Source organism: Gavia stellata, unplaced genomic scaffold (genome assembly GCF_030936135.1).
Source record: "Gavia stellata isolate bGavSte3 unplaced genomic scaffold, bGavSte3.hap2 HAP2_SCAFFOLD_60, whole genome shotgun sequence".
Taxonomy (NCBI): Eukaryota; Metazoa; Chordata; class Aves; order Gaviiformes; family Gaviidae; genus Gavia; species Gavia stellata.
The window spans coordinates 527,515-554,605 of NW_026776979.1; the positions used below are offsets into that span (position 1 = coordinate 527,515).

Genomic DNA, 27,091 nt, shown 5'->3' on the forward strand with positions numbered 1-27,091 from the left:
CAACGAGACCCTAAGAACCATCATAATTTACAGGGGTATGGGATGTGTTTGTCGGAGAAGTCAATGGGATTTTGTACAAGTAGATGATCAAATGGTGGACACGAGCAACCATTCAAATATTTGCATTTGCAACTTTGTTAGTCTTACAGGATGTGATTTTACCTACACGGCTCCTGTTACTACTTATCAATTGCTACAGTTTAATTATACATTGATTCAGGATATACAGCCCACCCCTATTGGAATGAATCTCACTCTAATAAGAAAACTATTGCATCATGAAAATTTAAAAAGGTTGTTAAAACAAGTTGAAGAAAGTGGAAGAAAGACTTTAATTACTGTCCATCATGATGCAGATGGGATGTGTTTAGGGGTTATTCCCCGTCAGCTACCAAAATCTTAAACATAATGACCCACCCGATATTGGTGTTACTAAGAGCGACCTCAACATTAACAACGGTGAATCTTATCCTTTGGTGTAAACTAAAGGAAATTATTGGGCAAGTGTGGACACTAAAAGTAATGATGAAACATAACGAACCACTGTTAAGAGAAAAAGAATTTGCTTAAGGGAAAGAAAAGGGGGGAATGTTACAGGGCATTTTGAGAAACAAGGGTTAAAAGTAAGAAAGAAAAGTGTAGAGAAGATACTTTGTAACAACTGCACCCGGTACTTAGACATATTAGAGATAAAGACTGTCTGCACTGACTCTCTGCTGATAAAGATTGTCTTCACTGACTCTCTGCTAACTAGCAATAATGATTAGCACAAGGACGAATAGTAGAAAAATAGAAAAGACTGCCAAAATAGTGCCCTAGAGTTAACCTGTCTCATTATATTCTCATTCTAATGCTAAGGAACACACCTCCTGGCTAGAGAAGCCCCAACCCAATTAAGCCCCCTACTCTCTGAGCATGTGTGGTGAATTGAAAGAGAACTGTAAGTTTAAGATGAAATAAGAAAAGTATTAACCAATAGTTAATTAAGGGGTAGAACCAGTAGGAATAACTAACGTTGTTAACTGTTTTAAATACCTGTCATGATTTTAACCTGGTGTGCATGTCAGGAGGAGAAATCCCCTTGCACCCGGCGCCGCAATAAACCAATGTCAGCTTTATAACTCTGTGTGAGTTGTGAAGTTTGTTTCCGCGTGTCACTGCACCATTTGGAGTATTTCTTGGGGAGCCCTACACGATTTGGAGTAATTTTTTTGGGAGTCCTGCACGGTTTGGAGTAATTTTTTGGGGAGTCCTGCATGGTTTGGAGTAATTTTCTGGGGAGTCCTGCATGGTTTGGAGTAATTTTTGGAGGGAGTCCTGCAACTTTTGGAGTATTTTTTGGAAGGAGTCCTGCACCCTGGGGTTTTTTTGAGCTCTGTACCCTTGGTCTTGTTTTGCAAGGGTCACCGTTTTGTTTTTTGGGTGCCCTTTCTGGTTTTGCTGTTTTTTGGAATATTACAAAACCTGTGATTTCTGGAGTGCATCACTGTACCGGTCCCCCCACCCGGTGGAGAGCATCGCCGCCCTGCCCCGCCAGAGGAGAGCATCGCCGCAACACCCCATCCTGGAGAAGAGCATCACCATTCCGCCTGCACCCCTCAGAGGACAGCATCACCATTTGCGTTTTTTGGGAGTCCTGCACCATTTTTAGTATTTTGGGGGGAGTCCTGCACCATTTGGTGTAATTTTTGGTTAGCCCTGCACCGTTTGGAGTAATTTTGGGGGAGTCTTGCACCGTTTGGAGTAATTGTGAGGGAGCACTGCACCGTTTGGAGTAATTTTGGGGAGCCCTGCATGGTTTGGAGTAATTTTTGGAGCGAGCCCTGCACCATTTGGAGTAAGTTTTGGAAGGAGTCCTGCACCCTGGGGCTTTTTTTAAGCTCTGTACCCTTGGTCTCGTTTTGCAAGGGTCACCGTTTTGTTTTTTGAGTGCCCTTTCTGGTTTTGCTATTTTTTGGAATATTACAAAACCCGTGATTTCTGGAGTGTATCGCCACGCCGACCTCCCAGAGGAATGCATCACCTTTTGTTTTTTTGGGAGCCGTTCTCCTTTAATTTTTTTGGATGGTCCTGCACCGTTTGGTTTTTGTGGGAGCTCTCCAAACCGGTTCTTTTCTGTACCTCTGTACCCTTGGGCTTCTTTGGAGTGTGTCACCATTTAGTTTTGTGGGAGCCCTTTACGCCTTTGGTCCTTTTTGGAGTATTACCAAACCCGTTTTTTCCAGAGGCCTTAATAGCACTGCCCTGGAGGAGGCTTTTTTGATATTCCCGAACACAGGTTTTCCGGAGGCCTTCACAGCGCTGCCCTGGAGGAGTGCATCACCGTTTTGGCTGTTGGGGCGGACTGGCACAGGTCCCCGGGGGTCTCCTGCCCTGTGCCGGACGTGTCCCGCTCGGAAAGGCTGCGGGCGCGCTGCTCCGCCGGGACGGAGCCTCCGCTCGCTGCGCGGCCGTGCGCGCCATAAAAGCGGAGCGTCGGTCTCCTCTGCCGCAGTTGCCGTCTGTGTCTCCTCTGTCCCGGTCGCGCTGCGAGAGCTCCTCCCCCTCGGGCCCCGCCGCTGCCTCCGCAGCCCCCCGCTCCCCCGAGCGAGTCCCGCACGCTCCCCGCCCCCCGGCAGCTCCCCGCTCCGCCGTGACCCCCCCGCCGCCCCGCGGGAGCCCGGTTCTCGCCGCGGGACGTGGCCGACACGAGCCCTGCGCTCCGCTCGCCCTCCGCCCGCCGGGTCCCGCACCCCGGCCGCCCCCTTCCTCCTCCCCGCCGTCCCGCCTCTGCTCCCGGGCAGCGCTCAGGCCCCGGGAGCGGACCACCCCCTCCGCCCCTTCCCCGGCAGAGAACCCGCCGGACGGGCCCGCCCCGGCTCCGCCCCTCCGCTCCGGCTCCGCCCCTCCACCCCGGCTCCGCCCCTCCGCTCCGGCTCCGCCCCTTCGCTCCGGCTCCGCCCCTTCGCTCCGGCTCCGCCCCTCCACACCGGCTCCGCCCCTCCGCTCCGGCTCCGCCCCTTCGCTCCGACTCCGCCCCTTCGCTCCGGCTCCGCCCCTCCGCTCCGGCTCCGCCGCTCGCCTCGGCTCCGCCCCCCGCCCCGGCTCCGTCCCCCCACCCCTGCTCCGTCCCCCCGCCCCGGCTCCGCCCCTTCGCTCCGGCCCCGCCCCTTCGCTCCGGCCCTGCCCCTTCGCTCCGGCTCCGCCCCTCCACTCCGGCTCCGCTCCTTCGCTCCGGCCCCGCCCCTTCGCGCCGCCTCCGCCCCTTCGCTCCGGCCCCGCCCCTCCGCCCCGGCTCCGCCCCTTCGCCCCGGCTCCGCCCCTCCGCTCCGGCTCCGCCCCTCCGCTCCGGCTCCGCCCCTTCGCTCCGGCTCCGCCCCTCCGCTCCGGCTCCGCCCCTTCGCTCCGGCTCCGCCCCTCCACCCCGGCTCCGCCCCTCCGCTCCGGCTCCGCCCCTTCGCTCCGGCTCCGCCCCTCCGCTCCGGCTCCGCCCCACCCCTCCGGCTCCGCCCCTCCGCTCCGGCTCCGCCCCTGCGCTCCGGCTCCGCCCCTTTGCTCCGGCTCCGCCCCTCCGCCCCGCCTCCATCCCTCCGCCCCGGCTCCGCCCCTTCGCCCCGGCTCCGCCCCTTTGCTCCGGCCCCGCCCCTTCGCTCCGGCTCCGCCCCCCACCCCAGCTCCGCCCCCCCGCCCCGGCTCCGTCCCCCCGCCCCGGCTCCGCCCCTCCGCTCCGGCTCCGCCCCTTCGCTCCGGCCCCGCCCCTTCGCTCCGGCCCCGCCCCTTCGCTCCGGCTCCGCCCCCCACCCCAGCTGCCCCCCCCCGCCCCGGCTCCGCCCCTTCGCTCCTGCTCCACCCCTTCGCTCCGGCTCCGCCCCTTCGCTCCGGCTCCGCCCCTCCACCCCGGCTCCGCCCCTCCGCTCCGGCTCCGCCCCTTCGCTCCGGCTCCGCCCCTCCGCTCCGGCTCCGCCCCTCCGCTCCGGCTCCGCCCCTTTGCTCCGGCTCCGCCCCTCTGCCCCGGCTCCGCCCCTTCGCTCCGGCCCCGCCCCTTCGCTCCGGCCCCGCCCCTTTGCTCCGGCCCCGCCATTTCGCTCCGGCTCCGCCCCCCACCCCAGCTCCGCCCCCCCGCCCCGGCTCCGCCCCCCCGCCCCGGCTCCACCCCTTTGCTCCAGCTCCGCCCCTTCGCCCCGTCCCCGTCCCCGCCCGCGGCCCCGTTATTACAAACTGCAGCGAAACGGCCGCGGGGAAAAGCAAATGCACACGCGGGTGCGCGCGCGCGCTGCCCACCCGGGACGTGGGGGGTCGCCGGCGGGACGCTCCCCACCCCGCTCCCCGCAGCGGGGCTCGGCGGCGGCGGCGGCACCGTCTCCCGGGGGAGCTGCTCCGCGTCCCGGGGCTGGAGCCCGCCGGGCGTCCCCGGCCAGGGCCCCCTCGGCCCGGGAGCTCCTGCGGGGGGGCGCGTGTGGGGTCGGCAGCCGGGGGCCTCTTCCACCCGCTTCGGTGCCGCCGCACGGGTGGGCGTGGGGCAGCAGCCCCGGGACAGCCGCTGCGGACCCCTCTGTCCCGGGAGGGGCGGGGAGGGGCGGGGAGGGGCGGGACCGCCGCGCCTCTGCCCTGCGCCCGCCGGGGTCTCTCGGTCCCGCCGGCTGCCGCCCAGCGAGGGGGGTTCGGCGGAGCTCGGCAGGGGTGTCCCGGGACCCGCCCGAGGAGAGCTCCTGCGTGGGCAGCGCCCGGGCCGGTTCGCCTGCGCGGGGGCTGCGGCACCGGCACCGGGCCCGGCCCAGACCCGCCCCGCCGAGTCCCGCGAGTCCCGCCGAGTCCCGCCGATCCGAGCCGAGCGGAGTCCAGCGGAGCCGAGCCCAGCCGAGCCCAGCCGAGCCCAGCCGAGACGAGCGGATCGGAGCGGAGCCGAAAAGACCCGAGCTTAGCCGAGTCCCGCCGAGTGGTGTCGAGCCGGGCGAGCCGAGCCCCGTCAAGCCGAGCCCAGAGCAGCCGAGCCGAGCCGAAACGACCCGAGCCCAGCCCAGCTAGCGGATCGGAGCGGATCGGAGCGGAGCCGAAACGACCCGAGCTTTGCCGAGCCGGAACGAGTCCAGCCGAGCACAGCCGGGCCGAGCCGAGCCCCCCCGGCCGGTCGGGGCGCAGCGGCAGGGACGGGTGGGGGGGCAGCGGTGCCCGCGGGCGCGGTGCGGCTCCTCCCGCCGCAGGCGATGGCGGGCAGGAACCGGCCCCTCGGCACCGCGCACCGGGCGCTGCAGCTCCGCGTCCTGCCCCGCTCCGGCGGCGGTGGGGGGGCGGGCGGGGCGGGACGCTGCCGGGGGCCGGGGAGCGCCCCGGGGGTCCCCGTGTCCCGGGCGGCGACAAGGACGCCGAGGCCGAGGGGCCGAGCCGGCTGCCGCCGTCCCGGCGCTCCCCGGAGGCGCACGGTGCCGGCCGGGACGAAGCCCGCGCCGGCCCTCGGCCGCACCCGCGGCAGACTGCGCCCGGTGCTCGGCGCTGCCGGCCGGCCCGGCCCCGCCGCCGGGCTCGGTAGCCAGCCGGGCTCGGTAGCCAGCCGCGCCCGGGCTCGCCCCGCTCCCGGGGGCGCGCCCCGCTCGGGAAGCCCGGCCCGGGCCGGCCCCGGGAGGGGACCGGCTCGGGAGCGTTTTCCTGCTGCCGCCGCTCCCGCCCGTCCCCCGCGCAGGTCTCCGCCGGGCTCTGTGTGCCGGGACGGGACCCCTCGGGCTCCGTGTGCGCAGCCCTGCCCCGCACGCTGGGGACGGGCAGCAGCGCCATCCCGCTGCAGCTGCCGCGGGGACAGACCCGCGGGGGAGAAGGGGCGGGCGGGGGCGCGGGTGGGGGCCGCGGGAGGCGGCGGGGCCGGGCGGGCTGCGGGTGCGGTCCCTGTCCCTACACCGGGGCTCTTCGCCCGCTGTGCACAACGCCCGTCAGCACCGGGGGCCGAGACCTCGGTCCGTATCGCCGCTCTGCAGAGCGGGGTGCCGGGCAGTGCCCATCAGCCAGCGCACCCCTGGGACACACGGGGGGTCCTTCGTAGGGAACAGCGACAGAGACAGAATCACGTCGCAGTCACTGACTGGTCGCTCACACCAAAGTCCGTCTGCGCCTGTCTTCATTTTAATGTCACTCGTTACACTGAGGGGGACCTGTACTTCATCTAAAATCTCCTCCGAGGGGTGCATTTTTTACTCTTAAAATCACTAACTGAGGTTAGTTTGGGATCCCAGTCTCGATGAAATCCCAGACTCCTTCTCCACAATAACTCCCACGTCCCCACACGCCATCGCACACACTCAGTAGGTTGTTGCTGTTACAGGACATGTTGAAAAACAAGGGTTAAAAGTAAGAGAGAAGAATGTAAAGAAGATGCTTCGTAACAACTGCGCCTGGCACTTAGACGTATTAGAGATAAAGACTGTCTTCACTAACTCTCTGCTAACTAGCAATAACGATTAACACAAGGACGAATCTTAGAAAAATAGAATGGACTGCCAAAATAGTGCCCTAGAGTTAACTCGTCTCATTATAATCTCATTCTAATGCTAAGGAACACACCTCCTGGCTAGAAAAGCCCCAACCTAATTAAGCCCCCTACTCTCTGAGCATGCGTGGCGAATTAAAAGAGAACTGTAACTTTAAGATGAAGTAAGAAAAGTATTAACCAAGAGTTAATTAAGGGGTAGAACCAGGAGGTGTAACTAACTTTGTTAACTGTTTTAAATACCTGTCATGATTTTAACCCAGTGTGCATGTTAGGAGGAGAAATCCCCTTGCACCCGGCGCCGCCATAAACATGCCTGCTTTATAACTCTGTGTGAGCTGTCAAGTTCGTTTCCGCGTGTCACTGCCCACTCGAAGGCCCTCGCACAGCACCGCTGTCTTCGCCAGGACGCGTATCCCAGCGACCAGGGTGAGTCTCCGTCCCCGTCCTCAGGGATACCTGATACAGACAATAGCAGCTGCAATCATTAGGGAAGGTGGAGACGGAATCCCACCAAAAGAAATCCGAAAGGTGATTTGGAATAACGCAACGGAATTTGAAAGGAGATTCCCATCGTGGTGGCATTTGGTTAATTTTACCTTTGACCCTACTAACAACACAGCTACAGCTTTTGTATTAACAATATATAAAGCTTTAGTGTATAACATATACATCCGATTGTTGCGCTAGGATTAAATTACCACGGAACTGTACTTCATCCCCCAAAACATAGGGTATGGGCTATGAAAACCAGGAATAAGTGGCAAACTATTGATGTCGAGGCCTGTGTCGTACGAGACCAGCAAGGATTTATTTGTGAAGGAAACCCCATCAAAGGGCAAGAGATTTGTCTTGACACTGAACAAAACGTTTGTCACTTTGAGGTGCATCCCAACGAGACCCTAAGAACCATCATAATTTACAGGGGTATGGGATGTGTTTGTCGGAGAAGTCAATGGGATTTTGTACAAGTAGATGATCAAATGGTGGACACGAGCAACCATTCAAATATTTGCATTTGCAACTTTGTTAGTCTTACAGGATGTGATTTTACCTACACGGCTCCTGTTACTACTTATCAATTGCTACAGTTTAATTATACATTGATTCAGGATATACAGCCCACCCCTATTGGAATGAATCTCACTCTAATAAGAAAACTATTGCATCATGAAAATTTAAAAAGGTTGTTAAAACAAGTTGAAGAAAGTGGAAGAAAGACTTTAATTACTGTCCATCATGATGCAGATGGGATGTGTTTAGGGGTTATTCCCCGTCAGCTACCAAAATCTTAAACATAATGACCCACCCAATATTGGTGTTACTAAGAGCCACCTCAACATTAACAACGGTGAATCTTATCCTTTGGTGTAAACTAAAGGAAATTATTGGGCAAGTGTGGACACTAAAAGTAATGATGAAACATAACGAACCACTGTTAAGAGAAAAAGAATTTGCTTAAGGGAAAGAAAAGGGGGGAATGTTACAGGGCATTTTGAGAAACAAGGGTTAAAAGTAAGAAAGAAAAGTGTAGAGAAGATACTTTGTAACAACTGCACCCGGTACTTAGACATATTAGAGATAAAGACTGTCTGCACTGACTCTCTGTGATAAAGAGTGTCTTCACTGACTCTCTGCTAACTAGCAATAATGATTAGCACAAGGACGAATAGTAGAAAAATAGAAAAGACTGCCAAAATAGTGCCCTAGAGTTAACCTGTCTCATTATATTCTCATTCTAATGCTAAGGAACACACCTCCTGGCTAGAGAAGCCCCAACCCAATTTAGTCCCCTACTCTCTGAGCATATGTGGTGAATTAAAAGAGAACTGTAAGTTTAAGATGAAGTAAGAAAAGTATTAACCAATAGTTAATTAAGGGGTAGAACCAGTAGGAATAACTAACGTTGTTAACTGTTTTAAATACCTGTCATGATTTTAACCCGGTGTGCATGTCAGGAGGAGAAATCCCCTTGCACCCGGCGCCGCAATAAACATGTGAGCTTTATAACTCTGTGTGAGTTGTGAAGTTTGTTTCCGCGTGTCACTGCACCATTTGGAGTATTTCTTGGGGAGCCCTACACGATTTGGAGTAATTTTTTTGGGAGTCCTGCACGGTTTGGAGTAATTTTTTGGGGAGTCCTGCATGGTTTGGAGTAATTTTTTGGGGAGTCCTGCATGGTTTGGAGTAATTTTTGGAGGGAGTCCTGCAACTTTTGGAGTACTTTTTGGAAGGAGTCCTGCACCCTGGGGTTTTTTTGAGCTCTGTACCCTTGGTCTTGTTTTGCAAGGGTCACCGTTTTGTTTTTTGGGTGCCCTTTCTGGTTTTGCTGTTTTTTGGAATATTACAAAACCTGTGATTTCTGGAGTGCATCACTGTACCGGTCCCCCCACCCGGTGGAGAGCATCGCTGCCCTGCCCCGCCAGAGGAGAGCATCGCCGCAACACCCCATCCTGGAGGAGAGCATCACCATTCCGCCTGCACCCCTCAGAGGACAGCATCACCATTTGCGTTTTTTGGGAGTCCTGCACCATTTTTAGTATTTTGGGGGGAGTCCTGCACCATTTGGTGTAATTTTTGGTTAGCCCTGCACCGTTTGGAGTAATTTTGGGGGAGTCTTGCACCGTTTGGAGTAATTGTGGGGGAGCAGTGCACCGTTTGGAGTAATTTTGGGGAGCCCTGCATGGTTTGGAGTAATTTTTGGAGTGAGCCCTGCACCATTTGGAGTAAGTTTTGGAAGGAGTCCTGCACCCTGGGGCTTTTTTTAAGCTCTGTACCCTTGGTCTCGTTTTGCAAGGGTCACCGTTTTGTTTTTTGAGTGCCCTTTCTGGTTTTGCTATTTTTTGGAATATTACAAAACCCGTGATTTCTGGAGTGTATCGCCACGCCGACCTCCCAGAGGAATGCATCACCTTTTGTTTTTTTGGGAGCCGTTCTCCTTTAATTTTTTTGGATGGTCCTGCACCGTTTGGTTTTTGTGGGAGCTCTCCAAACCGGTTCTTTTCTGTACCTCTGTACCCTTGGGCTTCTTTGGAGTGTGTCACCATTTAGTTTTTTGGGAGCCCTTTACGCCTTTGGTCCTTTTTGGAGTATTACCAAACCCGTTTTTTCCAGAGGCCTTAATAGCACTGCCCTGGAGGAGGCTTTTTTGATATTCCCGAACACAGGTTTTCCGGAGGCCTTCACAGCGCTGCCCTGGAGGAGTGCATCACCGTTTTGGCTGTTGGGGCGGACTGGCACAGGTCCCCGGGGGTCTCCTGCCCTGTGCCGGACGGGGCCCGCTCGGAAAGGCTGCGGGCGCGCTGCTCCGCCGGGACGGAGCCTCCGCTCGCTGCGCGGCCGTGCGCGCCATAAAAGCGGAGCGTCGGTCTCCTCTGCCGCAGTTGCCGTCTGTGTCTCCTCTGTCCCGGTCGCGCTGCGAGAGCTCCTCCCCCTCGGGCCCCGCCGCTGCCTCCGCAGCCCCCCGCTCCCCCGAGCGAGTCCCGCACGCTCCCCGCCCCCCGGCAGCTCCCCGCTCCGCCGTGACCCCCCCGCCGCCCCGCGGGAGCCCGGTTCTCGCCGCGGGACGTGGCCGACACGAGCCCTGCGCTCCGCTCGCCCTCCGCCCGCCGGGTCCCGCACCCCGGCCGCCCCCTTCCTCCTCCCCGCCGTCCCGCCTCTGCTCCCGGGCAGCGCTCAGGCCCCGGGAGCGGACCACCCCCTCCGCCCCTTCCCCGGCAGAGAACCCGCCGGACGGGCCCGCCCCGGCTCCGCCCCTTCGCCCCGGCTCCGCCCCTCCGCTCCGGCTCCGCCCCTTCGCTCCGGCTCCGCCCCTCCACCCCGGCTCCGCCCCTCCGCTCCGGCTCCGCCCCTTCGCTCCGACTCCGCCCCTTCGCTCCGGCTCCGCCCCTCCGCTCCGGCTCCGCCGCTCGCCTCGGCTCCGCCCCCCGCCCTGGCTCCGTCCCCCCACCCCGGCTCCGTCCCCCCACCCCGGCTCCGCCCCTTCGCTCCGGCTCCGCCCCTTCGCTCCGGCTCTGGCCATCCACTCCGGCTCCGCCCCTTCGCTCCGGCCCCGACCCTTCGCTCCGGCCCCGCCCCTTCGCTCCGGCTCCGCCCCTTCGCTCCGGCCCCGCCCCTTCGCTCCGGCCCCGCCCCTTCGCTCCGGCTCCGCCCCTCCGCCCCGGCTCCGCCCCTTCGCTCCGGCCCCGCCCCTTCGCTCCGGCTCCGCCCCTTCGCTCCGGCCCCGCCCCTTTGCTCCGGCCCCGCCCCTTCGCTCCGGCTCCGCCCCCCACCCCAGCTCCTCCCCCCCGCCCCGGCTCCGCCCCTTCGCTCCTGCTCCACCCCTTTGCTCCGGCTCCGCCCCTTCGCCCCGTCCCCGTCCCCGCCCGCGGCCCCGTTATTACAAACTGCAGCGAAACGGCCGCGGGGAAAAGCAAATGCACACGCGGGTGCGCGCGCGCGCGCTGCCCACCCGGGACGTGGGGGGTCGCCGGCGGGACGCTCCCCACCCCGCTCCCCGCAGCGGGGCTCGGCGGCGGCGGCGGCACCGTCTCCCGGGGGAGCTGCTCCGCGTCCCGGGGCTGGAGCCCGCCGGGCGTCCCCGGCCAGGGCCCCCTCGGCCCGGGAGCTCCTGCGGGGGGGCGCGTGTGGGGTCGGCAGCCGGGGGCCTCTTCCACCCGCTTCGGTGCCGCCGCACGGGTGGGCGTGGGGCAGCAGCCCCGGGACAGCCGCTGCGGACCCCTCTGTCCCGGGAGGGGCGGGGAGGGGCGGGGAGGGGCGGGACCGCCGCGCCTCTGCCCTGCGCCCGCCGGGGTCTCTCGGTCCCGCCGGCTGCCGCCCAGCGAGGGGGGTTCGGCGGAGCTCGGCAGGGGTGTCCCGGGACCCGCCCGAGGAGAGCTCCTGCGTGGGCAGCGCCCGGGCCGGTTCGCCTGCGCGGGGGCTGCGGCACCGGCACCGGGCCCGGCCCAGACCCGCCCCGCCGAGTCCCGCGAGTCCCGCCGAGTCCCGCCGATCCGAGCCGAGCGGAGTCCAGCGGAGCCGATCCCAGCCGAGCCCAGCCGAGCCCAGCCGAGCCCAGCCGAGACGAGCGGATCGGAGCGGAGCCGAAAAGACCCGAGCTTAGCCGAGTCCCGCCGAGTGGTGTCGAGCCGGGCGATCCGAGCCCCGTCGAGCCGAGCCCAGAGCAGCCGAGCCGAGCCGAAACGACCCGAGCCCAGCCCAGCTAGCGGATCGGAGCGGATCGGAGCGGAGCCGAAACGACCCGAGCTTTGCCGAGCCGGAACGAGTCCAGCCGAGCACAGCCGGGCCGAGCCGAGCCCCCCCGGCCGGTCGGGGCGCAGCGGCAGGGACGGGTGGGGGGGCAGCGGTGCCCGCGGGCGCGGTGCGGCTCCTCCCGCCGCAGGCGATGGCGGGCAGGAACCGGCCCCTCGGCACCGCGCACCGGGCGCTGCAGCTCCGCGTCCTGCCCCGCTCCGGCGGCGGTGGGGGGGCGGGCGGGGCGGGACGCTGCCGGGGGCCGGGGAGCGCCCCGGGGGTCCCCGTGTCCCGGGCGGCGACAAGGACGCCGAGGCCGAGGGGCCGAGCCGGCTGCCGCCGTCCCGGCGCTCCCCGGAGGCGCACGGTGCCGGCCGGGACGAAGCCCGCGCCGGCCCTCGGCCGCACCCGCGGCAGACTGCGCCCGGTGCTCGGCGCTGCCGGCCGGCCCGGCCCCGCCGCCGGGCTCGGTAGCCAGCCGCGCCCGGGCTCGCCCCGCTCCCGGGGGCGCGCCCCGCTCGGGAAGCCCGGCCCGGGCCGGCCCCGGGAGGGGACCGGCTCGGGAGCGTGTTCCTGCTGCCGCCGCTCCCGCCCGTCCCCCGCGCAGGTCTCCGCCGGGCTCTGTGTGCCGGGACGGGACCCCTCGGGCTCCGTGTGCGCAGCCCTGCCCCGCACGCTGGGGACGGGCAGCAGCGCCATCCCGCTGCAGCTGCCGCGGGGACAGACCCGCGGGGGAGAAGGGGCGGGCGGGGGCGCGGGTGGGGGCCGCGGGAGGCGGCGGGGCCGGGCGGGCTGCGGGTGCGGTCCCTGTCCCTACACCGGGGCTCTTCGCCCGCTGTGCACAACGCCCGTCAGCACCGGGGGCCGAGACCTCGGTCCGTATCGCCGCTCTGCAGAGCGGGGTGCCGGGCAGTGCCCATCAGCCAGCGCACCCCTGGGACACACGGGGGGTCCTTCGTAGGGAACAGCGACAGAGACAGAATCACATCGCAGTCACGGACTGGTCGCTCACACCAAAGTCCGTCTGCGCCTGTCTTCGTTTTAATGTCACTCGTTACACTGAGTTGGACCTGTGTTTGCAGCGAAAACCTCCTCCGAGGGGTGCATTTTTTACTCTTAAAATCACTAACTGAGGTTAGTTTGGGATCCCAGTCTCGATGAAATCCCAGACTCCTTCTCCACAATAACTCCCACGTCCCCACACGCCATCGCACACACTCAGTAGGTTGTTGCTGTTACAGGACATGTTGAAAAACAAGGGTTAAAAGTAAGAGAGAAGAATGTAAAGAAGATGCTTCGTAACAACTGCGCCTGGCACTTAGACGTATTAGAGATAAAGACTGTCTTCACTAACTCTCTGCTAACTAGCAATAACGATTAACACAAGGACGAATCTTAGAAAAATAGAATGGACTGCCAAAATAGTGCCCTAGAGTTAACTCGTCTCATTATAATCTCATTCTAATGCTAAGGAACACACCTCCTGGCTAGAAAAGCCCCAACCCAATTAAGCCCCCTACTCTCTGAGCATGCGTGGCGAATTAAAAGAGAACTGTAACTTTAAGATGAAGTAAGAAAAGTATTAACCAAGAGTTAATTAAGGGGTAGAACCAGGAGGTGTAACTAACTTTGTTAACTGTTTTAAATACCTGTCATGATTTTAACCCAGTGTGCATGTTAGGAGGAGAAATCCCCTTGCACCCGGCGCCGCCATAAACATGCCTGCTTTATAACTCTGTGTGAGTTGTCAAGTTCGTTTCCGCGTGTCACTGCCCACTCGAAGGCCCTCGCACAGCACCGCTGTCTTCGCCAGGACGCGTATCCCCGCGACCAGGGTGAGTCTCCGTCCCCGTCCTCAGGGATACCTGATACAGACAATAGCAGCTGCAATCATTAGGGAAGGTGGAGACGGAATCCCACCAAAAGAAATCCGAAAGGTGATTTGGAATAACGCAACGGAATTTGAAAGGAGATTCCAATTGTGGTGGCATTTGGTTAATTTTACCTTTGACCCTACTAACAACACAGCTACAGCTTTTGTATTAACAATATATAAAGCTTTAGTGTATAACATATACATCCGATTGTTGCGCTAGGATTAAATTACCATGGAACTGTACTTCATCCCCCAAAACATAGGGTATGGGCTATGAAAACCAGGAATAAGTGGCAAACTATTGATGTCGAGGCCTGTGTCGTACGAGACCAGCAAGGATTTATTTGTGAAGGAAACCCCATCAAAGGGCAAGAGATTTGTCTTGACACTGAACAAAACGTTTGTCACTTTGAGGTGCATCCCAACGAGACCCTAAGAACCATCATAATTTACAGGGGTATGGGATGTGTTTGTCGGAGAAGTCAATGGGATTTTGTACAAGTAGATGATCAAATGGTGGACACGAGCAACCATTCAAATATTTGCATTTGCAACTTTGTTAGTCTTACAGGATGTGATTTTACCTACACGGCTCCTGTTACTACTTATCAATTGCTACAGTTTACTTATACGTTGATTCAGGATATACAGCCCACCCCTATTGGAATGAATCTCACTCTAATAAGAAAACTATTGCATCATGAAAATTTAAAAAGGTTGTTAAAACAAGTTGAAGAAAGTGGAAGAAAGACTTTAATTACTGTCCATCATGATGCAGATGGGATGTGTTTAGGGGTTATTCCCCGTCAGCTACCAAAATCTTAAACATAATGACCCACCCAATATTGGTGTTACTAAGAGCCACCTCAACATTAACAACGGTGAATCTTATCCTTTGGTGTAAACTAAAGGAAATTATTGGGCAAGTGTGGACACTAAAAGTAATGATGAAACATAACGAACCACTGTTAAGAGAAAAAGAATTTGCTTAAGGGAAAGAAAAGGGGGGAATGTTACAGGGCATTTTGAGAAACAAGGGTTAAAAGTAAGAAAGAAAAGTGTAGAGAAGATACTTTGTAACAACTGCACCCGGTACTTAGACATATTAGAGATAAAGACTGTCTGCACTGACTCTCTGTGATAAAGAGTGTCTTCACTGACTCTCTGCTAACTAGCAATAATGATTAGCACAAGGACGAATAGTAGAAAAATAGAAAAGACTGCCAAAATAGTGCCCTAGAGTTAACCTGTCTCATTATATTCTCATTCTAATGCTAAGGAACACACCTCCCAGCTAGAGAAGCCCCAACCCAATTTAGCCCCCTACTCTCTGAGCATGCGTGGTGAATTAAAAGAGAACTGTAAGTTTAAGATGAAATAAGAAAAGTATTAACCAATAGTTAATTAAGGGGTAGAACCAGTAGGAATAACTAACGTTGTTAACTGTTTTAAATACCTGTCATGATTTTAACCTGGTGTGCATGTCAGGAGGAGAAATCCCCTTGCACCCGGCGCCGCAATAAACATGTGAGCTTTATAACTCTGTGTGAGTTGTGAAGTTTGTTTCCGCGTGTCACTGCACCATTTGGAGTATTTCTTGGGGAGCCCTACACGGTTTGGAGTAATTTTTTGGGGAGTCCTGCACGGTTTGGAGTAATTTTTTGGGGAGTCCTGCACGGTTTGGAGTAATTTTTTGGGGAGTCCTGCATGGTTTGGAGTAATTTTTGGAGGGAGTCCTGCAACTTTTGGAGTATTTTTTGGAAGGAGTCCTGCACCCTGGGGTTTTTTTGAGCTCTGTACCCTTGGTCTTGTTTTGCAAGGGTCACCGTTTTGTTTTTTGGGTGCCCTTTCTGGTTTTGCTGTTTTTTGGAATATTACAAAACCTGTGATTTCTGGAGTGCATCACTGTACCGGTCCCCCCACCCGGTGGAGAGCATCGCCGCCCTGCCCCGCCAGAGGAGAGCATCGCCGCAACACCCCATCCTGGAGAAGAGCATCACCATTCCGCCTGCACCCCTCAGAGGACAGCATCACCATTTGCGTTTTTTGGGAGTCCTGCACCATTTTTAGTATTTTGGGGGGAGTCCTGCACCATTTGGTGTAATTTTTGGTTAGCCCTGCACCGTTTGGAGTAATTTTGGGGGAGTCTTGCACCGTTTGGAGTAATTGTGGGGGAGCAGTGCACCGTTTGGAGTAATTTTGGGGAGCCCTGCATGGTTTGGAGTAATTTTTGGAGTGAGCCCTGCACCATTTGGAGTAAGTTTTGGAAGGAGTCCTGCACCCTGGGGCTTTTTTTAAGCTCTGTACCCTTGGTCTCGTTTTGCAAGGGTCACCGTTTTGTTTTTTGCGTGCCCTTTCTGGTTTTGCTATTTTTTGGAATATTACAAAACCCGTGATTTCTGGAGTGTATCGCCACGCCGACCTCCCAGAGGAATGCATCACCTTTTGTTTTTTTGGGAGCCGTTCTCCTTTAATTTTTTTGGATGGTCCTGCACCGTTTGGTTTTTGTGGGAGCTCTCCAAACCGGTTCTTTTCTGTACCTCTGTACCCTTGGGCTTCTTTGGAGTGTGTCACCATTTAGTTTTTTGGGAGCCCTTTACGCCTTTGGTCCTTTTTGGAGTATTACCAAACCCGTTTTTTCCAGAGGCCTTAATAGCACTGCCCTGGAGGAGGCTTTTTTGATATTCCCGAACACAGGTTTTCCGGAGGCCTTCACAGCGCTGCCCTGGAGGAGTGCATCACCGTTTTGGCTGTTGGGGCGGACTGGCACAGGTCCCCGGGGGTCTCCTGCCCTGTGCCGGACGGGGCCCGCTCGGAAAGGCTGCGGGCGCGCTGCTCCGCCGGGACGGAGCCTCCGCTCGCTGCGCGGCCGTGCGCGCCATAAAAGCGGAGCGTCGGTCTCCTCTGCCGCAGTTGCCGTCTGTGTCTCCTCTGTCCCGGTCGCGCTGCGAGAGCTCCTCCCCCTCGGGCCCCGCCGCTGCCTCCGCAGCCCCCCGCTCCCCCGAGCGAGTCCCGCACGCTCCCCGCCCCCCGGCAGCTCCCCGCTCCGCCGTGACCCCCCCGCCGCCCCGCGGGAGCCCGGTTCTCGCCGCGGGACGTGGCCGACACGAGCCCTGCGCTCCGCTCGCCCTCCGCCCGCCGGGTCCCGCACCCCGGCCGCCCCCTTCCTCCTCCCCGCCGTCCCGCCTCTGCTCCCGGGCAGCGCTCAGGCCCCGGGAGCGGACCACCCCCTCCGCCCCTTCCCCGGCAGAGAACCCGCCGGACGGGCCCGCCCCGGCTCCGCCCCTTCGCCCCGGCTCCGCCCCTCCGCTCCGGCTCCGCCCCTTCGCTCCGGCTCCGCCCCTCCACCCCGGCTCCGCCCCTCCGCTCCGGCTCCGCCCCTTCGCTCCGGCCCCGCCCCACCACAGCTCCGCCCCCTGCCCCGGCTCTGCCCCTTCGCTCCGGCTCCACCCCTTCGCCCCGCCTCCATCCCCCCGCCCCAGCTCCGCCCCTCCGCTCCGCCTCCGCCCCACCGCTCCGGCCCCGCCCCTCCGCCCCGGCTCCGCCCCTTCGCCCCGGCTCCGCCCCTCCGCTCCGGCTCCGCCCCCCACCCCAGCTCCGCCCCCCCGCCCCGGCTCTGTCCCCCCGCCCCGGCTCCGCCCCTCCGCTCCGGCTCCGCCCCTTCGCTCCGGCCCCGCCCCTTCGCTCCGGCCCCGCCCCTTCGCTCCGGCTCCGCCCCCCACCCCAGCTCCGCCCCCCCGCCCCGGCTCCGCCCCTTGGCTCCGGCTCCGCCCCTCCACACCGGCTCCGCCCCTCCGCTCCGGCTCCGCCCCTTCGCTCCGACTCCGCCCCTTCGCTCCGGCTCCGCCCCTCCGCTCCGGCTCCGCCGCTCGCCTCGGCTCCGCCCCCCGCCCCGGCTCCGCCCCCCACCCCGGCTCCGTCCCCCCACCCCGGCTCCGCCCCTTCGCTCCGGCCCCGCCCCTTCGCTCCGGCTCCGCCCCTCCGCTCCGGCTCCGCCCCACCGCTCCGGCTCCACCCCTTCGCTCCGGCCCTGCCCCTCCGCTCCGGCTCCGCTCCTTCGTTCCGGCCCCGCCCCTTCGCTCCGGCTCCGCCCCTCCGCCCCGCCTCCATCCCTCCGCCCCAGCTCCGCCCCTTCGCCCCGGCCCCGCCCCTTTGCTCCGGCCCCGCCCCTTCGCTCCGGCTCCGCCCCCCACCCCAGCTCCGCCCCCCCGCCCCGGCTCCGCCCCTTCGCTCCTGCTCCACCCCTTTGCTCCGGCTCCGCCCCTTCGCCCCGTCCCCGTCCCCGCCCGCGGCCCCGTTATTACAAACTGCAGCGAAACGGCCGCGGGGAAAAGCAAATGCACACGCGGGTGCGCGCGCGCGCTGCCCACCCGGGACGTGGCGGGTCGCCGGCGGCACGCTCCCCACCCCGCTCCCCGCAGCGGGGCTCGGCGGCGGCGGCGGCACCGTCTCCCGGGGGAGCTGCTCCGCGTCCCGGGGCTGGAGCCCGCCGGGCGTCCCCGGCCAGGGCCCCCTCGGCCCGGGAGCTCCTGCGGGGGGGCGCGTGTGGGGTCGGCAGCCGGGGGCCTCTTCCACCCGCTCCGGTGCCGCCGCACGGGTGGGCGTGGGGCAGCAGCCCCGGGACAGCCGCTGCGGACCCCTCTGTCCCGGGAGGGGCGGGGAGGGGCGGGGAGGGGCGGGACCGCCGCGCCTCTGCCCTGCGCCCGCCGGGGTCTCTCGGTCCCGCCGGCTGCCGCCCAGCGAGGGGGGTTCGGCGGAGCTCGGCAGGGGTGTCCCGGGACCCGCCCGAGGAGAGCTCCTGCGTGGGCAGCGCCCGGGCCGGTTCGCCTGCGCGGGGGCTGCAGCACCGGCACCGGGCCCGGCCCAGACCCGCCCCGCCGAGTCCCGCGAGTCCCGCCGAGTCCCGCCGATCCGAGCCGAGCGGAGTCCAGCGGAGCCGATCCCAGCCGAGCCCAGCCGAGCCCAGCCGAGACGAGCGGATCGGAGCGGAGCCGAAAAGACCCGAGCTTAGCCGAGTCCCGCCGAGTGGTGTCGAGCCGGGCGATCCGAGCCCCGTCGAGCCGAGCCCAGAGCAGCCGAGCCGAGCCGAAACGACCCGAGCCCAGCCCAGCTAGCGGATCGGAGCGGATCGGAGCGGAGCCGAAACGACCCGAGCTTTGCCGAGCCGGAACGAGTCCAGCCGAGCACAGCCGGGCCGAGCCGAGCCCCCCCGGCCGGTCGGGGCGCAGCGGCAGGGACGGGTGGGGGGGCAGCGGTGCCCGCGGGCGCGGTGCGGCTCCTCCCGCCGCAGGCGATGGCGGGCAGGAACCGGCCCCTCGGCACCGCGCACCGGGCGCTGCAGCTCCGCGTCCTGCCCCGCTCCGGCGGCGGTGGGGGGGCGGGCGGGGCGGGACGCTGCCGGGGGCCGGGGAGCGCCCCGGGGGTCCCCGTGTCCCGGGCGGCGACAAGGACGCCGAGGCCGAGGGGCCGAGCCGGCTGCCGCCGTCCCGGCGCTCCCCGGAGGCGCACGGTGCCGGCCGGGACGAAGCCCGCGCCGGCCCTCGGCCGCACCCGCGGCAGACTGCGCCCGGTGCTCGGCGCTGCCGGCCGGCCCGGCCCCGCCGCCGGGCTCGGTAGCCAGCCGCGCCCGGGCTCGCCCCGCTCCCGGGGGCGCGCCCCGCTCGGGAAGCCCGGCCCGGGCCGGCCCCGGGAGGGGACCGGCTCGGGAGCGTGTTCCTGCTGCCGCCGCTCCCGCCCGTCCCCCGCGCAGGTCTCCGCCGGGCTCTGTGTGCCGGGACGGGACCCCTCGGGCTCCGTGTGCGCAGCCCTGCCCCGCACGCTGGGGACGGGCAGCAGCGCCATCCCGCTGCAGCTGCCGCGGGGACAGACCCGCGGGGGAGAAGGGGCGGGCGGGGGCGCGGGTGGGGGCCGCGGGAGGCGGCGGGGCCGGGCGGGCTGCGGGTGCGGTCCCTGTCCCTACACCGGGGCTCTTCGCCCGCTGTGCACAACGCCCGTCAGCACCGGGGGCCGAGACCTCGGTCCGTATCGCCGCTCTGCAGAGCGGGGTGCCGGGCAGTGCCCATCAGCCAGCGCACCCCTGGGACACACGGGGGGTCCTTCGTAGGGAACAGCGACAGAGACAGAATCACATCGCAGTCACGGACTGGTCGCTCACACCAAAGTCCGTCTGCGCCTGTCTTCGTTTTAATGTCACTCGTTACACTGAGTTGGACCTGTGTTTGCAGCGAAAACCTCCTCCGAGGGGTGCATTTTTTACTCTTAAAATCACTAACTGAGGTTAGTTGGGGATCCCAGTCTTGATGAAATCCCAGACTCCTTCTCCACAACAACTCCCACGTCCCCACACGCCATCGCACACACTCAGTAGGTTGTTGCTGTTACAGGACATGTTGAAAAACAAGGGTTAAAAGTAAGAGAGAAGAATGTAAAGAAGATACTTCATAACAAGTGCGCTTGGCACTTAGAAATATTAGAGATAAAGACTGTCTCACCGACTCTCTGCTAACTAGCAATAACGATTAGCGCAAGGACGAATCGTAGAAAAATAGAATGGACTGCCAAAATAGTGCCCTAAAGTTAACTCGTCTCATTATAATCTCATTCTAATGCTAAGGAACACACCTCCTGGCTAGAAAAGCCCCAACCCAATTAAGCCCCCTACTCTCTGAGCATATGTGGTGAATTAAAAGAGAACTGTAACTTTAAGATGAAGTAAGAAAAGTATTAACCAAGAGTTAATTAAGGGGTAGAACCAGGAGGCGTAATTAACTTTGTTAACTGTTTTAAATACCTGTCATGATTTTAACCCGCTGTGCATGTTAGGAGGAGAAATCCCCTTGCACCCGGCACCGCCATAAACATGCCTGCTTTATAACTCTGTGTGAGTTGTGAAGTTTGTTTCCGCGTGTCACTGCCCAATCGAAGGCCCTCGTACAGCACCGTTGTCTTCGCCAGGACACGTATCCCAGCGACCAGGGTGAGTCTCCTCGTCCCCGTCCCCAGGGATACCTGAATTCCGTTGCTGTAATCTGGTCCCAGTCACAGCGATTTCCCCCCTTTTGAGACTTATGGATATGTTTTACCATTCCCACAAGTCTGAACGTCCTTAATTTCCATTGCCTTCTGTTCTATCTTGTCAACAAAGGGGTTAATTTCTTTTTGCACCATTAAAATATTATTTGAAGGCATTTTCTGAAGAGTTGATTTCAGCCAATTAGAACATAAAGGTGAGCATTGTATCATGCAACAGCTGATCAGAATCCTAAATATCAGGAGGAAGCCAGCTATAAACAGCTGCTTTAACCATCTAAAACTGGGCAACCAGGAAGTCAGCCAAGAAAAATCCAAGCCTTCTCTCTCTTTGGTGTTTTCCCCTAATTCTTTCAACTGTTGGATCTTTTCTTCTGTGATCTGAGAATCGTCTGTCAAATTAAAACAACACATTCCTTTAAATTCCTCACATCCATGGGTATGTCTTAAAAGCAGAGAGTCAACAGCTGCTCGGTTTTCTGATATGACTTCTCTAATCTGTGTCATCTCTTCTCTCAAGGCAGAGAGCACCTGGGAAGGAAAGTTAGTATTTTTGATTAATTCATAAGCTAGCCTCTTTATACTGGGATAATTCATAGCTACCCCAACTCCAGGTGCAAGGATGGCAGCTGCCATGATTTCACTAGGGCTCCATAATGTCAGTTGAGAGTTACAATCTGGAGACAGAGCAGAGACTTGTCTCTTCTGTCTAACAGTTTTCTTTTCACGTAAGTCTTCCTTTTTTTGGTAACATTGCTGTTAACCTTGCCATTGCGCATGATCCTCCAGTGACATTTACAGGGATATAGATATATGATCTCTTTCCACGGAGAAGAAACCATCCTACTGGCAATTTAGTATGGGCCCAAGCATAACTCACTATCTCAGTTTTATTACGTTTCAGTGGGGGCTCGAATCTTGAAAGATTTTCACATTTAGACCGTGGAGTGCAGTTCACAAACTGAACACAACTTTCAGCTGGAAACATGCCCTTAACTCTCACTCTTAGCTTACCTTTTTCCCTGATTTTAGTTGGTTTTCCCCAACTATACATGCTGCTGTATGTCATATTGATATTAAAAGATCTTAAAATAGTATAATTTTCCAAAAGCGTCGGAGGAGTAGGTACTCCTAACAGGCAGGAGGTGAAAACTTCCTCTACCGAGGTTCCACCAGCTAGACAGAAGGTGGTGGTATTTATTACTTTTCTTGCCGAGCTTTCCCAAACATTTCCAGATCTGTCCCATTTTGGGAAAAACACATTTGTACCTCCAACCTGGAAAAGAAACAAAACCAGATAGCTTTTCATTTTGCAACCCGATTACGCAATAGTACAGTTTTCAAGGGTCCCGCCGGAATGGCTCTCCACTTGTCTTCGGGTTCTGGCGGAGGAGCTGGTTCGACTCCCGTGTAGTGGATCCAGGAGCTGATTCCTTCTACCTTCACAGCGCTCTAGGTGGTCAGTAGGGTTGTAGAGGGTCCTTTCCACTTCTCTTTCAGTGGCTCATCCTTCCAGGTGCGAATATAAACCAGGTCTCCAGGTTGGAAATTGTGTACTGGCAAATCCAGGGGCAAAGGAGCTCCCTGACTGAAGTACCTCTGTAAGGATGATAAAACGCGCGAAAGGGATAGCGAATCATTTCTCAACATTCCTTCCTCTATAACATGCATTTGGTCACTTCGGTTACCTGTGCTTCTGACCGTATGGGGTTTTCCCTTAATATTTCAAAAGGGCTTACTCCTTCCCTTGCTCGAGGGGTAATTGTAATTCTCATTAAAGCGATTGGTCAAACATCCACCCGCTTAAGCTGAGTTTTTTGACGTAGCACGGGAAAGCTTCTGGCCACCCTGAAAACATGTCTGCTAACACTAACCTAAACAGGTTACTGTCTACTTGAAGGTTCTTGTATAGTACCATTGTCTTCAGCAGGATGCGGATCCTAGTGACCAGGGTGAGTTTCCATCTCCGTCCTCAAGGATACCTGAATTCCGTTGCTATGATCTGGTTCCAGATACAGCACATGTAACTGTCACCTGAACGATTCCCACTTGCACAGTGATCAGTAGTGATTTTGCTTCAGCGATTTTTGACTGCGTAAGCAAAGTCAAATGAATGTAACAATAATAAGAACTCCCAGCAGAGCAGCTGTCATCGCAAGAAAGTCTCCAGAAGTGCGCGCGTGCACACAGACACACACACACGCAAGATCTATCAGTATTATTAAATTATTATTCTTCTCCCCTTCTCAAACACTTCCTCCGCTGTGTTGCCCCACACAATGATGTCATCAATACACTGCAGGTGTTCGGGAGCTTCACCTTGCTCCAGTGCAGTCTGTATCCATCCATGACAAACGGCAGGACTATGTTCCCGCCCCTGGGGCAGTCGATTCCAGGTGTACTGGACACCCCTCCACGTGAAAGCAAATTGTGGCCTGCACTCTGCTGCCAGAGGGATCGAGAAAAATGCGTTGGCACCCAGCCGGGATGCCGGCACTGAGGAGTTCTTCTACAGGCAATTAGGAGAAATCTCTGGATGGGCAGCCCGTGTCCGAGTGGCTGGAGAGCAGCCCTGCAGAAAGGGGTCTGGGGGTGCTGGTGGGCAGCAGGCTCAGGATAGGAGTCAATTTGGACAATGCCCTTAAGAAGATGCTTTAACTTTTGGTCCGCCCTGAAGTTTGGGTTGTGGGCTTTTTCTTTTCTGCTGTTTTCCTCCTTCCCTGGAGCAGAAGAAGTCTCTGTGGCCCCCGAGAGCTGTGGGTGGTGGTGGTGCAGCTGCTCCAGGGGACAGGAGTTTTGGGGTGAGGAGGATGCTCGGGGCTGGTCAGCATTGGAGGCGAGACGCTGAGCAGCAGCGGCAGTGGGAGCTGCAACGTGCCATGCTGACGCCAACGGGACTGTGCCTGCCCGGGGTCCCGAGCGGCTCCCACTGCCCCAGCGGGATCACTGGGACTACCCTAAGGAAGGGGTTTATCCCCCCGACCCCCGGCACTGGGGGGCTGCCCCGATGGGGACCTCACCCTGCACCTTCTGCAAGCTAGAGCCGGAAAGGTGAGGCCACTTCCCGAAGGCGCCGTTGGCTGCATTGGCCCCAGGTTGTGGAGCCGGGATGGGAAAAGGGGGACAAAGAGAGATGAAGTTTCCAGGCACTTTCTGGCCGGTGCAGTGATTTTCTTTCTTCCTATTTTTTTTGCCACCTTCCTGGTCTTGCGTCTGCCCAAGGTGCAGCCAGACAAGGGGAGGAGGGTCCCTGCCTGGCCTGCAGCTCCCTCCCTCGCCATTCTTGGAGTGATTTGGGGTTATTTTGCTGGGCAGTGAGGCAGAGCCTGGCTCCGGAGCGGAGCGCGGTGGGACCCAAGGAAGGGTGTGATTGTCTTGAGGCTTTGAAGGGCTTTGCACCGAGCCCTGTCCCTGCTGGAGGGGACACTGGTCGTGTTCAGGACGAAGGCGTTGCAGTCCCCATTGTCATGTGTGTCCATCCCCAGCCTGGCCCCCAAGGTCTGTCCTTGTCCCGGGGACTCCATGCTGCTTTCTGCGAGGGGCCGTGTCCGTGTGTCGTGCAGGGACCCGTCTGTCCTGGCTCCCCTGCCGAAGGGCTGCTTCCCCTGGGGAAGGGGACAGGGCAGTCCCCCGGCTGCCGCCATTGTCTGCCCCGCTGCTGGTGACTCAGCCCTGGGGACGGCTCGGTGCCCTTCGGGGCTCGCCGGCTCTGCTGTGGGGCTCTGCGGGGCTTTTGCACCTCTTGGGTGCCCTTTCCCGGTGCCCCCTGCGCTTCCTCCCGCTCCCACACAGGCACGGAGTAGTTCAGGAGAAATGGCTTTTAATGCAGAAAACAAGAGAAGCGGCCTCACCAAATCTACTATACCAACACCACCCCCCTCCCCAAATACCCAGCCCTCCTCCCCCACTCCCCCCATCTCCCTCTCACCCCTGCTGTGGGTCCAAACAACCCCCCGCCACCCCCGTGCTGCCGGCGAGAGCCCTGCGCTTGCTGGCTGGCTTTGGCGCGGTGCTCTTGGCGCGCTTCTTCCCCCGCTTCTCTGCCGTGGCGGGCTGGGACGGTGGCAGGTCCCTGCCCTCATCCCCCCACGGCTCCTGGGGCTCCAGCCCCATGACGAACTCGTCCAGGCTGAGGATGGCGTCGGCGGTCTCGGGGACGCTGTAGTCGGGGCTGAGCAGCTCTTCGGGCAGGGAGAGCGAGGCGAAGTCGCAGTGGGGGATGGCTGCGCCGGTGCCACCAGGGTCCCCAGGCCTGGGGCCGCTGCTGGGAGCGTCCTGGCTGACCCCCACCGCGTCCGGGGAGCAACCAAAGAGCCTCAGGGCCTCTTCGAGAAGGACCTCCTCAGCCACGGCGAGGTCGCCTGTGGGGTCCCCCAGGGCTTGCTCGTGGGGGGCAGCAGAGGGGCTGGGGGGGACGTCGCTGCCCGGGGGGATGTTGCTTCCCGGGGGTGCTGCCCTGGGGGTGGCACTGCCGGAGGTCTTGGTCTCTGCGGGCTGCCCCTGGATCTGCTGGTAGCTGGGGATGGACGTCGGCAGCAGCGGGGGGGCTGGGGTCACCGCTCTCCCCTGCTGGGTGTAGGGTGGGAGGTGTTGCGGCTGTCCCTGGGGGCTCCGATGGGCTGCCCAAGCCGGGGGGGTCCCGCAGCCCCCGGGACCCCACAGGGCAGCACCCGGCAGAGAAGCGGCAGCGCAGCCAAGCGTGGCCGTGGCCAGTGGAGGCGGATGGGTGCTCGTCCACGGGATGTGGAAGAGCTGGGGGTGGAAGCAGCAGCCGCATGGAGCCCTCTGCAGACCTGTGTGGGGGAGAGGGAGCCGTGCTGGGCCGGGGGGACCCTCCAAGGGCACCCGCCGAGCCGGCCCCGATGGCCGAGGTGCCCCGGCTCTGCGCCAGGCACGTGGGGAGCTTGTGGCCGGGGCACTCGCCGTGGGGTGAGCTGACGTGCCAGTGGGACCAGGTTGCAAATTGGGGAAGGAGACTCACTTCCAGGGGGCTGACACGGGAGAGGTGGCCCCAAGGATTTGGGAAGTTCTGTGGAAATGGGATTTAGTGGGCACCCATCACCCAGGCAAGGGCAGGGGATGGTCGCCCGGGCTTGCTGAAGCCCTGTGCCATACCTGCCGGGGGGGCGGGGGTGGTGGGGATGCTGGGAGTGCTTGGGGGTGGTGGGGGGATCCTGGGCGTGCCCAGGGGTCGGGGGTGCTGAAGGTGCCGAAGGTGGCGGGGTGCCCGAGCAGAGAGGGGTGCCATACCTGCTGGTGGTGCCTGGGGGGCCAGCCCCACTGGGGGTGCCCAGGCTGCGGGGAAGGGCTGCTCCTGCCCGGGCAGTTGGCACAGGTTGGGTGAGCCTGCAAGAGAGACAGGAGTGACGGCCATCGGTCACCTCCGCTCTTGCCCCCAGGAGCGTCCCGGGCTGCAGGGGTCGGGGTGGGTCCCTACCTCGGGGGTAGAAGGTTTTGGGGAGCACAAAAGGCTGAAGGAGCCAGGGCGCCGGGGGGGCCCAGGGCCCACGCGCTGGGAGCCGCAGCGGTGGCCGCGCCATGGTCCGTTGTGGCTGTTGGCTGCTAAGGACTCTCTGGGTCTCCCAGGATGGAATGCGGGGGCTCCCTGTGTTCCGCCCCACCCCAACAGCCTCCCCAGCTCCTCCTGGGGAGGGAAAGGGTTAAGGGGGGCTGGGCTGCCCTGGCCCCTGCAGGCGGCTGTTGGGGGCTGTGGGTGCAAATGCCTTTGGCTGGAAGCCTTGGTGCCTTCCCAGAGCTGGGATATCCTTGGGATTAGTGGGACTTGGTGGAAGGGGTCCCGCTGGGATGGAGGGTCCAGGCTGTTCAGGAGGGGTGGGCAGTGCAGGCGAGGTGGAGGAGTCGTGCTGTATGTGAGGGAGAGGTTTGATGGTAGAGCCCTTATAGGTGGTGATGACGTACGTGATCGAGAGCCTCTGGGTGAGGATGAGGGGGATGGAAAGCAAAGCAGATGTTGTAGTGGGTGTCTGCTAGCCATCGCCCAGCCAGGATGCCAGCGCTGAGGAGTTATTCTACAGGCAATTAGGAGAAATCTCGGGATGGGCAGCCCGTGTCCGTATGGGGGATTTCAAGTCCCCAGGCCCCAGCGGGGAATACCATACTGAGCATGACGTCATATGGTATGGAATATCCCCTCGGTCAGTTGGGATCAGCTGTCCAGCTGTCCCAGCTGTCCCAGCTCTAAACAAGTTCAGAGCCCAAGTGTTTGTGGTTCGTTTTAGAGGTTACCGGTGGGAGATGAGGACCAGCAACAGCTTTCAGGGCTGGCACCTTTACTGTAGGAGCAATCGCTGGACGTTCGCTATATCGGTGTTGAGCTCTGGCCAGATTGAGCAGGAGAGCGAGTGTATGTTGGAAGTTTTAGTAGCCTAAACAAGTTCAGAGCCCAACTTCTTGTGCACCCCCAGCCTACTCGCTGGTGGGGTGGTGTGAGAAGCAGAAAAGGCCTGGACGCTGTGTAAGCACCGCTCAGCAATAACTAA

At 60.6% G+C, this 27,091-nt stretch overlaps 1 protein-coding gene across 1 annotated transcript; it reads right to left on the reverse strand.

Moving 5' to 3' along the window:
* Positions 1-24,515: 24,515 nt before the first annotated feature.
* Positions 24,516-26,131, reverse strand: LOC132321549 (proline-rich protein 2-like). The gene is made up of 3 exons (XM_059835046.1): positions 26,029-26,131; positions 25,842-25,937; positions 24,516-25,210 (listed from the first exon to the last, which is right to left on the reverse strand). The coding sequence occupies exons 1-3, from the start codon at positions 26,129-26,131 to the stop codon at positions 24,516-24,518; spliced, it is 894 nt and encodes a 297-aa protein (XP_059691029.1).
* Between the last annotated feature and the right edge of the window lie 960 nt (positions 26,132-27,091).